We start from the raw sequence: 12,598 nt of genomic DNA on the forward strand, positions 1-12,598 counted from the left end.
AGTGGCATAATACTACCTTTTTTATTTATTGACAACTTCCATGCATTGCATTTTCTAGAGAGCTCAGGCTTTAGATACATAAAATTGTTTTCTTGATCATCTATTAAGATATAGATAAATTACCTACCCCTACTGCAGGGTTCAGGATGAATGCCTTTCTCATCTCATGTAGTTTCTGCATTCTCTCTGCCACTTGGCGAAATGTTAAATTCCAGCCATCTACATTATCATTCCTTGAGAAGAAGAAAGAACATATTATCTATTGGGTATGCATTCTTTTGTTGAAGGTAGAAATAAAAAGGTAGAAATTTGAAAAAAAAAGACTGATTTATCACAGCGTTATATAAACCAGAAGACAGAACAAGCCCTTACATAATTGCAACTTAACTGAAATTACACGGACAGGGCATGCCTTTGCATTAGTACATAAAAGTGAAATAATTTAACCCCATAATTTACTTCAACTTAATTTGCAGTTTTTCTTTTCTACCTAGTTACTGATTACAGCAGCTTATGGTCTCCTATTTCATATATATGTGTATGTTTGAGAATAATAGCAAGAAGGAAGCTGTTGAAAATGGAAAGGATTGTGTAGACGGTGTTTGAGAGAGATTTGGGATGACAAAAAAGGTGTTAGCGGGGAAACCTATCAGGCTCAATAAAGAATAGTGGAAATTGTAAAAATGTAAACATATGTGTTGACCAGTGTTTGAGACCTAGTGGATGAGAAATGATGTGGTGCTATGACTACATGATGGAAAAGTAACATGTAGAGGTTGACAATGAAAATATGTCTAAGAATGGGCTGGTAGTTTATGGTGGTTGAGAAGGAATGGAGAGTGGTTGATTCTGATGTTTTTTTGTTGGAAATGTTTGTAGTATGCTGGAGGAGGTACTGATCCTGGTACTGAGTAGTGTCTGTTTTAGTATATGTTTAAAATGTTAATGGTTATCTAGTTGCAAAACAGATACCATGAAGGAAAAATATAGAAGTCAGGTAAATAGTAAAAGGTTTTATATGAACTTCATTAGTTACCTTAACACTATGAGAGTTTTAATCATTCAGTCTTGAATGTTTAGTGTTATTCCTTTAAGAAGTAGGATATGGGGGTGACTGTACAGGGGCAGCAAGTGTTGTATCAGTAACGTCTATATGGCTAAGAAACTTATTAGGAGGACAGATTCTGACTGTTTACCTTTATGCACCACTTCTCACACTATTATTTGGGTGAGCTGTCTTTCTTCAATCCCATCTACAGTTTCTTTGTTTTTTAACTACTGCCTGCACTTGCACAGTACTCCATCCATGCTATTGAAATCCTGTTACATCAGGCTCTGTATTACTACTCTTTCTGCTGACTCTCCTGTCATCCACACATTCCCCCACTTTTTAACAATGATGTGCTCTGATACTACCCTAGACATGCAAATGCATTCCTTAAGTTTAGAAAGAGTGATCCAATGCTGTCTTTCTCATAGCTTGTCTACACATAGGTTCATAGGTGTGTACTAGGCTAATGACCCTGGACCAATTACAAGCCTAGCCCATAGGATTATCCTGCAACATGCCACCTGACCTTAGTTCCCACGTGCCTCTGTCGAGTAGAGCCACTGGAGTGATCCCCGGGCTGATCAGTTCCCTTCACTGCTGTTATTCTAGCATGTCTCTTTCTCTCTCTCTTTCTCTTCATCATGTGCATTTTACTTCTAACAACCTAGTCCTCAACTACTTCAGTATTAAACTGTGGATTTTTTCCTGACAAAATAAATGCATTGCTATGAATTGTTGCTGTCTTCATACCATCTGTATGTATTTGTCCTACAACTGCTAATTATCTTATTTGTTTTTTTTAAACATCAGTGTTATTTTCTGTTAAATGCTGTTTGTTCTCATACTACTGTTTCATTAACGCTACTCTTTTGTTTGTCATTAGTCTTTCTGGTCATACATAGTCATTTCAAATAATTTTATCTAATGTACTTGTCTGATCCTCAGATGTGCGAAATAACTGCAATGTGTCACTCCTCTTTTTGTGTGCCACACATTTTCACATTGAATGTCAATAATAAGTGTATCAAATGCTGATATTTACAGTTGTCCTGCAATACAAGACATTCGCCACCAGCCTGCACAACTACCCTGGTGGCTGTTCCTCGATTATGGATGGTCCTGCTGTGGAGTTTGCTGTCTTCCTTTTATGGCAGCATGCCATGTAAGTCTAAGATGTAGAGAATATTTTCTGGATATGGTTAGATTTATAATAAAGCAAATTCAACCTGTATTTTGGGGTCCACAGAGATATTAACTTAGTAAACTAATTAACAGTTAAGGCAAGTAATTTTCATGATATATGCAATTTTGATCTGTGACTGGGAAGCAGAACATTTATCCCAGGACTGTCTCCTAAATCAGCTATGTTCATATTAACCTAGAAACTATTTTTATCTGAAAAAATATATTTTACTTCATTGCAATTATATACCATAGGTAACTTTATAAGGGGTGCAAATGGCTTGTCTTTTATTTAAGCAATCATAAATTTTGTGCAAGTTTCAAAAAATGCTCAAGCATAAAATATGTTTAACTATATACATACTCAAGTCTAATACACATAATAATAATTAAATATGGTCACTTCTTGGACTGGTTCCATTAAAACAAACAATGCAGTCTATATTCGGTTCAGTAGAAATTTCTTTAGATATGAACATGATTTTATTGGCTTTCATTAGAAATCAGGACCCTTACAAATCCTAAACAATTTAAGACAGCCACCAAAGTGCACTTTAAAAGTCACTGGTCCTGCCACTGCACTCTCCCTTCTTAAACATCCCTTGCTTCCCATACCTTAATCTACTTTTTTCCCTTAACTCACTCTTCTCACTAGCTCTCTCTAATCTTCCTTGACTACTCTTTCTACTGTCTTTTAAAATCTATTAAGCAAATCATCTCAAAGAAACATTCTATTGTAATTGCCTTGACTTCATGCAACTACATTATGATAAAACTGGGTTTTTGTAACCACTTACCCTAAAAACTATATTCATCTTAATGACATATTTTCTTTTTATACATCTTGAAATAGTTTTGCTATACTCCTGATTACTGACACTGTATAACATTGTATTGCTACTTAATGTCTTGTAATAATCCTGTAACATTGCTGTTTAATGCTAATTTATAATGAAAATTGTATAATATATTGAAGCTTTTCTCCTCGGGCCTCTTTTGAATAAGGGCTCTTTAGCTCAGTCAGACAATCCTGGTCAACAAATGTAAAATAAAATAAAATAAATAAATAAATACAATTTTTACTTCAGTATAGCTCATGTGATTGATGTGCTGATATTTACATTTTGCTTTCTTGGTTAAGAATACTTTGTATAAATTGTCAAATTATTCTGGATACCTATTTATAAGATATTTACATGAAGGAGAATTTCTGTAAGAACATATTTTTTATGAAATTATTCCAAGTTTTATTAGAGATCTCTGCTCTACTGATCCGTTGGTTGAATATGAAAATTTTCACCCAAACTGCCATATTAACATATACTCATTGAGAAATTTTCAGCGATGCACAGTTAAAGCCTCATTTATTAACTAGAATAATAGATAACAGTCTAGGTAATTTTAATCTTTTTACAACTACAAAATACATGAAAAGGGCCTGCAGTTTTATTTGGGCAAAAATTGCATGTTGGAGAAATTGGAATTCTAAAAACTGATTATTTGTGGGGTGTTATCTATATAAGTGGTGCAAGATCATTCACTGTAGGTTAATGAATATTGAAAAATGGAGACACTTGAAAATATTTTGTTTATTACATTATCCCTTTATCCCTTCATCTGCTAATAGCAGTGTCCAATAAACTGCAAAGTGGTACTTAGAATTATATCTGTAATTTATTATATTATTATAAGTTGTAGATTTTGAGAGGGAATGATTGGTTTAAAAATACTTGACTCATTTTTAGTATAGACTTGTTTAGTCATAATACTAGCAGCAATTTGGCTAGAGCAATCCTTACCAGAAGTAATACAGGGAAACATTCTCACTTTAAATTTAACAAAGTACTGAGATGGCAAGTTTTTCCCTAAGAATATATGATGTAATAGTCTATTTTTCAGAAAAGGAAATTTGACACTTGAAACTGATTGCTTTGATTGTTAATAGTTATATTAGAGTTACCTCAGAGAGGTTGGCATAACTTGCATTTTGTAGTTAACTCTAAATTTACAGTTTTCCTAAAATGTTTTGTTTCATTAGTAACGTGATTTAAATACCTGTCTTGATCCAAAATTCTAAGTGATCAGATTCAACCTTAAATTAGGTTATTAATTAATTTATTTCATATAAACATGTCAACTCTAAAGTTACACTCCCTTTCATTGCAGTAACAGATATTTTAGCGGTGTTTCATCTCTACAGAATATCGATGTGTATGACTAACTGGCATAAACTGAAAACAGAATATGCATGCTTAGTACTTTAAGTAAATTTTGTACGTGAGGATGAAACCCAGGTCCTGGTTGAGTTCTAAGTCTTCTCAGGCAAAATGTCTTGCTTAAATAAGGTATCATTGTTGGGACTATTAAGGCATAAAATCTGCCATTTATCCACAGAATGGTGTTCTATGAGCTCATTATATAACCACTGAAGTAAAGGAAGACATTGTCCTTGACTGAGGATATAAAAGAGCTCTTGCCACTAGACATAATGTATTTTTGCTGTATTTACTGTTCCTCATGGAGGGTGGTAAGTTCATTGTACTGCTTATCCTTAAAACTGGTACTTACCAAGCCTTTATACAGTGTGTTATTTCCATTTTGGTCATTTCCTTTCATTATAATGAGATTTCACATGAGGAAATTTATTTCATTTTATGCATATTTTAAGTATTATGGTATTTGTGACTTTATTTACCTCATGTTCATCTTTATGTATGTAATAATGACACAGGCATTTAAATCTCCAGGGACCTCATTAAAGTTCTGCTCTTAGTTGTAATGGCTGATAAGCACTAACTTTGTCAGATAACATGTCTGTATTGCTGTACAAAAGTGCAGTATTAAAATAATTGTATTTAAGCCTGGCATCTTTTACATTTCCTTTATGATATACAGTATGTCATCATTTAGAAGGAGTTAAATATAACCGCACGATGTGTAAATAGTTGAGGGCTTCTCACCTTGCCATATTGACTGGATTCAAACCAACCAGTGCAGGAGTAAAAATATCCATATTGTTCATGCAGAAATCAAGCTGCCCAGCTACAAATGGAGCCTGCAAAATTAAACCAAGTAATTCATTAGACAAAAACTAAGAGAACCTAAGCAAATATTAAAAAAAAGGAAAATTCATCATCGGTGAGCTTTCATTGGTCCACAGATAGTAACTACAAGTAAAAGTATAATGTGTTGTGCGCAAGTGCCAACTGACAAAACTTGCTGAACTGAAAAGTACTTAATTTCTAGATGTGTGAAGATGACACAAAGAAAAAAAATGCAAAGCAATCACAGGCAGTAAAACTCATAGCTGATACTTGTATGTTTTATGTTTATTCCCATACATATAGTAGTCTACCATTTTCAAATACATTGACAACTGTGTAACCTATAGTGCCTGTTATGAAGGCAGGATAACTTATTTCTATTCTGTCATCAATAGTCCCCTCCTATAGTCTGACAAACTGTTTCTTTTCACAGATAACTACAAACACACAGTGCCAAGCTTTTTTGCACCAACTGCAGTTTTTCTCTTTTAGCACCTAAACAATGTCATGGATCTCCAAAAGCCAAATGATTTATTTACATATTTCCACTCTCAGACAACAATTCAAGGCATATCTGAGCAGACAGAGGAAGTGCCAATGCCCCAGTGTAGGCCACATAAAATAAACCTCTCATAGTGTATATATCTATCTGCAGCCTATCCCATCTTCATGTCCATAAGTCATTCATTTTGTATTTAAGTATATTAACTTCACCTCTTACCCTCATCTACCTCATTCCCCTTTGCTCTCTCTCTCATTCTCTTTTCAAAGTTTTTAAACTCTCTCTCTCTCTCTCTCTCTATATATATATATATATATATATATAAAAATAACAAAAACATTACACACAGAAGGAGATGTGACTAAAGAACTATTACAAAACTCCATATCTAAGAGCAACTGCCACTTTAGTTCAATTACCACAAGAAGAGTATTATAACCATCAAAACCAGTGGTGCTTGGTCCAAAACAAAAAATAAATAAATGCTATAAAATTATCGGTGTTTCCGCCTGGCTTGAATGAAAACTTTAGCATTAAATGTGCCTTGAGGTGGTGTAGGTGAACTATTCCTTCCCCCACCATGAGACTATTTAGCTTTTTCTCTCCACCAAGCATCACTTCCCATTGACCAGACAACTTACTTTTTACTAGCTGGTTGAAATACAGCTAAAGTCTTTATACTGGGCTGCATTCCTTGCCTGATATTTGATTTAATTTTTAAAGTGATATTTTCATTTTCTAAAGTGTGATTCACTTTTTTACTGTATTTATTGGAGTGTACTTATTCCTAGATGCAGAGTTTTTACATGGCTTTAATGACAAAAATCCTTTCTACTCTGTTCTATGACATCCTGAGCTCTTGCCCCCTATTCAGAGGTTCATAGTTTGGTACTAGGCTATCGGCCCAAGGGCCTAAGTAAGCCTAGCCAACAAGGATCCCTGGGTTATGCCACCCAATAAAGTTAATTTCCTGTGCCCCTGCCAAGCAGAGACACAGAAGTGATCCCCAGGGTGTATTTCCTATTTCCCATCAACTCATCAAGATTTTTCTTGAAGAGTGCTAATGAGGAACTTTGCTTGACATAGATGGGTAGCTTGTTCCAGAGTATAGGAAGTCTCTGGGACAGGAATCTATCCCTCCAGCATGTCCTGTTTATTGTGGTGACAAGGTTTAGGTCCCTAGAGTGTGTAGCTCGGAGGGATTGGGATTTCTTTAGGTGTAGCATGTCCAGCAGCTCTGGGTTTAACATATCTTTATATGTTAAGCAGAGATCTCCTTGGAGTAGGCAATTTGCTACAGAGTAAAGTTGGTATTTTTTGAGATGGTCAGTATAGGCATCTGTTTGAAGCCAGTAATCCTCTTTGTGAGGTACTTCTGTGGCCTTTCCAGCTACTGCAGATGTCTTGCGAGGTACATTCTAAAAGGGCCGTTGTACCCTATAATGGGTCTAATGAGTGCAGAGTTGAGGGGAACAATGACCTCTTTTTTCCTGGATGAGAACCCTTTTGTGATGAGGTGTGCCACATAGAAGGATTTCATGACTACTGTGGCAATTTGATTATCAAAGGAGAGACTACTGTCCACCTGGGTCCCAAGGTCTCATCACACATTCGGCATTAAGTAAACTGCCGTTTATCTGGTAGTTCATGGGTACAGAGTTTTTACCAAAGGGGATTTACAACTCCAAAACAAAAACAAACTGGTAAAACAACAAAAAAAGCAAGCAGGCTGTAAGTACACTACACCACAGACAAAACCAAGACAACAAATCAACACTTTATGTAATTACAATTAAGTCCAATTAAGACAAATAGAATAAATGCTCATTTAAATGAATGAACACCAGTATAGTATACACAAAAATATAACTGCAAATGCATTGGCAAAGCACATTTTAGATTAACCCACACAAGTTCCAGTTTGCTGTGTTACAACAGGTTGAACATAATATGCGAGGAGGCCTATGGGAACTTAAGCTAGAGGAATGTGAACTTATGTGGCAAGTTCGCACATTTGCACACATACCACTGGGCCTTAATGAATATGCATCAATTAAGTGCCTATTAAAGCTTAAAGCACTTGCTAGGTAGTTTTTAAGTCTGGTGGTTTTATTTTTTTATTATTTTATTTAATTTTTTAGCAAAGTTGGATGGGGATTTGTGGCATGGTTTGTCTTTTCTAATATAGTGTTTTATATGTTATGCAAACATTTAAGTATGAGTCCACTTGGCTGAAGCTGTCGTTTTTTGATGTAGCAATAATTTAATATTTAATAATGATTTATGAACTTTTTAATATTTGCACCAATAATTGTTCATCTATTCTAGTATCCTGCTTCAATTTTTATTACTTATTTATTTTTTCATAGCTATATATTGCATATATGTCATAGGAGGTTTTAAATAATATATTTTCATTTGTTGTTTTTATATGTATTGTATATGGTTAAATTTTGCTTTATAAACGATATCTAGACACAGAGGTTTTTACTCTGATGAAAGTGCTCACAATAAATGGTGTGGTGTGGTGTACTTACAGCCTGCTTGCTTTTTTGTTGTTTTATCAAAGGGGATGACAATATACCCTCGGTGGTGGTGCTGCCGTAGCATTGTCGCCTAACAGTAAGATGCTGTCCGGTTCGATTCTCAGCTAGAGCGTCTTCTGCGTGGAGACATGCGTGAATGGGCATACCTTCGTTGAAGGTTGTGCGTCAGGGCTGGTAACTCGGCACGTAAAAATCAACTACCAATCATTAGTGGACTGGAGTTCCACTGTGGCAACCCCTAACTGGGAAAAGCCGAAAGACACAACAACCAAAGGGGATGACAATGCACTTTTTGGCATTGAGCATGAGGCCATGCCTCTGACACCAGGCGTCTGTCTCAGCAAGGCCCTTCTGTAGGATGTCCACATCATTTGGGGACTCGACTATGGCTCCCAGTTTGCAGTCATCTGTGAACTTCATTAGCCAGAGGCCTTCTGCGTTAGCCTGTACTTCAGAGAAGTAGATACCAAACAGGAGAGGTCCCAGAACTGAACCCTGTGGTACTCCACTTGTCACTGGTTTGAAGTCAGATTTGGAGTCTGCAACTTTTACAGTGTGGGTTCTGTCAGTGAGCCAGTTGGCAGCTCATCTTGTGATGTAGGGATTTATACCTAGTTTAGTGAGTTTAGCTATAATTCCAAAATGGGGGATGGTGACGAAAGCCTTGGCAAGGTCAAGATAGGCTGTGTGAACCATCTTACCCTCGCCTACAGCTTTGGTGACTGCCTCAAAGAAGTCGATCAGGTTCAGAAGGCATGATCTGCCTTTCACAAATCTTAACTGGGTGGGGTCCAGAATTTGGAGGTTACCAATGTCTTTGTTTATGAGTTCCATGATGATACATTCCATGGCCTTGCAGACGAAGTTTGTCAGGCTAATAGGGCAATAGTTCCCAGGATCAGTGGTGGCTCCCCTTTTGTGGAGTGGGTAACTGTTGCTGTGAGCTATTCAGTGGGCACAAAGCCTGATGTGAGACTATGATTGAACATGGTACTTAGGTGGGGAGCCAGTTCGTTCAGAAGTTTGTGTAAAACGCAGCCTGGGATGTTGTCCAGTCCCATGGATGCTGTGTTTTTGGTTTTAGAGAGTGCAGCTTTTACCTGCATAGATGTGATTACAGGGACTCTGCATTCTTACTGTATAAATATGTGCCCTTTAAGAGGTGAGGGGGGGGGTAAAGCTAGCACTGAACCTATCTGCCAGGATGTTGGCAATATCAGTTGGGTCTGTAATTTTTGTGCTGTTGTGCTGTAACTCAGAGCAGATCTGGGTGTTGCCATTGAGATTCTTGACATAGCTATAGAATGCTTTGTAGTTGCCCTTAGAATCAGTGGCAATTTTGTTTTCGTAGCTAGCTTTGGAGGATCTTTTAAGGGATCTCAGCTTCTTACTGAGGCTGACCAGGGAGCTCCTCCACTCATGGGATTTTACTCTCTTTTGCAACAGTTTCTTCCTTCTGTTTTAGAGTTTGTTTATGGCAGGGGACCATCAGATTGGCTTTCTTTTTTTAGAGGATAGCATATTGGTTCTGTTTGGGATAGCATGATCCATGCACTTGTGTAAGTGCTTATAGAGTGCATTTGTGTAGGATTCAGCAGTTGTAACTGTATTGTCCATCTGCATGGGTGTCATGAAGTTCACCTCTTCTGTCTTAAGAAGCATGAAGTTGGCTTTGGAGAAATTTTTTACCGTGGTTTCCTTAATGGTGGGTGCGGGCGGGATGTAGATATCTAGGATGATTAGCTTATGGTCGGATCTGACCAACGAGGAGTTGACTTCAGATGTGGAACACCAGTCACTCATGTTGGTAATGACTAGGTCTAGGATATTTTTGCCCCTGGTGGGGGTGTGGAAAGGTTGATCCAGGGCATAGGAATTTATTAATTCCAGAAAGTATTGCACAAAGGAGTTGGTACATGAGTAGTTTTCCCAGTTAATTTTGGGGTAGTTGAAATCGCCCATTATTAGGGTGTTTGGTTGAACCCTAATATTTTCCAGTATATGAAGAAAAGAGGAGTGGGAATCCTGGGGCATGGTGGGGGATCTGTAGCAAGCTACAATTTGGATTGCAGTTTTGCCCAGAGTTAGTTGCACTTGGATAACCTTGGATGCATTATGCTGCGCAACTAGCCTGGAGGTGTGGATATCCTTAATTAATATGAACACATCTCCACCTTTGGAGTTCTGGTCCAGATTAGATGGCCGAAAAGTGTTGTATGAGTTATAGCCTGGTAATGCAGGGGTGCTCTCTAGAGCCTTGAATATTTTCATGGTGCGCTTTTGCATACATTTTCGCTGTTCTGCTATTCCTTTGCTTTATTCCTTCTACAGCTGCGTAACTATTCATCTCATCCCATTTCTGATTGTCTACTCAGTTTGTATTTTCACTGTCCTTTTAAATGATACCACTTTCTCTCCTTGTTTTGATACTGTTTTTTATCTCCTCACATCTAACCAGCTTATCCATGTTAGTCTTTCCCCAGGCTGCTGTCCTTACTACTATTAGGCTAGCGTCATTGGCTTCCTTTTCCTTTCCATTGACTAATCAATTGCTTTCCTCTACTACTTTCTTGTTTAAGCACTAGCCACTTCACCCATCTGATACTTTGTTCTTCTCTTATTAAATGGCCTACAGCAGATTTGAGAGTGCTATAATACTGATCAAGCGTGTCCAAACGTCTGTCACTTCCTTGGTCCTTTCCTTTGCATCAGACTTGACCCTTCTATCAGCTCATTAATTCCCAGACTAATCACATTGTGTGGGTGTCTGTTTCATTTTGTCAACAGAATTTTCCCTGGAAGGACCACAGTGGTGAGAGGGTTGGGATTGTGTTCACATTTACCAAATTCACCTCTCTTTTTTGGCTTCACTTAACATTGCTAGTTATTTAACTGTCTGCCATCAGCACCCTTCTTCTAGGATATGTTTACATTATCCCCTGGTCCCATGTCCCTTGTCATCTGATTTCAAATGATACTTCACTTGTTAAATATTTTTTTTCATTGACTACAGTTGAACATCCTTCTGGCTACGTTTCCCAATTTCCCATCTGTCTGCTTCTATTCTGCACTTTCTCAGAAGATGTCTCTTGGCTAACAACCTATAGGTCTGCCTCCTCTTTAGCTATCTTTTGTTCTTTACTCTGCTGCCTTTTTCTGCCTCTTGACCTTGGCTTTCTATTCATGAACAGCTATTTTTTTGCCTGTCTTTCAAACTTTCTTCCCTCTCCACTCTCACTCATTCCTGCTTTTTCTCCAATCACCCTGATTGCCTATGCTGTCCTTTTATATTCAGTGCCACTGGTCTGTCTTAGGTTGATATTTCCCTGAATCCAACTATGTCTTGTCTATCATCCTCATAGCATATTTCACCTAGTCCTCCTTGTTTTCTCCTCTGATATAATGCATCTCTGCCCCTTCCAGTCAGGCTAACCTGTCACTCTATATATAGTTCCCACAGCCTTAACTGAATTAGTCCCAGGTTCCAACTTCCTGTAAACCCCACATCACATCCACATCTACCCATTGCTCCCTCAGCCAAACCCCTGAAACCCATCCTGAGCAATTCATTCACCTCTCTCCTCCTCCCTTCTACCGTGCTCCCCCTCTTTCTACAACATAAGGTATTAATCTTCTTAGATTCCTTTATTTTATTTACTTTAAACCCAGGGTTGTTTGTACCCTGTAATAATACACAACTCAAAAAATAATATAATTAAAAATAAACAACCACAAACCAGTGATCCAATAAAAGTCCAAGCAAATTTTATTCACTCTCTGACTTCTCGGCTGGAATGCATTCAAAGGAGAATACACACTCAAAAAAAACACTCAATATAAATAGTGCTTCCAATTATTCAATAAAGACAATTAAAAAAATTACATAATTAAAGGAGAAATCTCCAATTAAGTTCAGAATTCATACCATTATGTATAAGAGTATCAAATTTAAGAATATAGATGGCTTCTTTATATAAAATTCTATCCCTAAAATAAGTATCAGCAGAAACAAAATTAATTCTTTCCACTTTTTCTAAAATAGTACCTTGTAAACCCACAGATGAACCCTGGTGTACTTAGTGAAAATGAACTGCCACAGAACTAGTCTCTTTAAAATTTTCTATATCTCTTATGTGCTCTAAAAGTTTTACTTTAAAGGCCCTTTGAGACTGGCCAATGTAAAACTTATTGCATGGACATTTAAGGGCATAGATTATACCAGTAGTATCACATCTAAAAAAAACTTTCACTGTAAAGCTACATCAACTAATAT

General features: G+C 37.0%; 1 protein-coding gene across 1 annotated transcript in view; it reads right to left on the minus strand.

The window, feature by feature from the left end:
* The window catches only part of GCKR (glucokinase regulator), a 678,315-nt gene that overhangs the window by 310,163 nt on the left and 355,554 nt on the right, over window positions 1-12,598 (minus strand). The window contains exons 8-9 of the mRNA XM_044062788.1: window positions 5,194-5,288; window positions 128-233 (exon numbers count right to left, since the gene is read on the minus strand). Coding sequence (XP_043918723.1) covers window positions 128-233; window positions 5,194-5,288 — 201 coding nt within the window. The remainder of the gene's footprint in view (window positions 1-127; window positions 234-5,193; window positions 5,289-12,598) is intronic.

The sequence above is a fragment of the Protopterus annectens genome, chromosome 2.part1 (genome assembly GCF_019279795.1).
Source record: "Protopterus annectens isolate FY-2018-M chromosome 2.part1, PAN1.0, whole genome shotgun sequence".
NCBI lineage: Eukaryota > Metazoa > Chordata > Ceratodontiformes > Protopteridae > Protopterus > Protopterus annectens.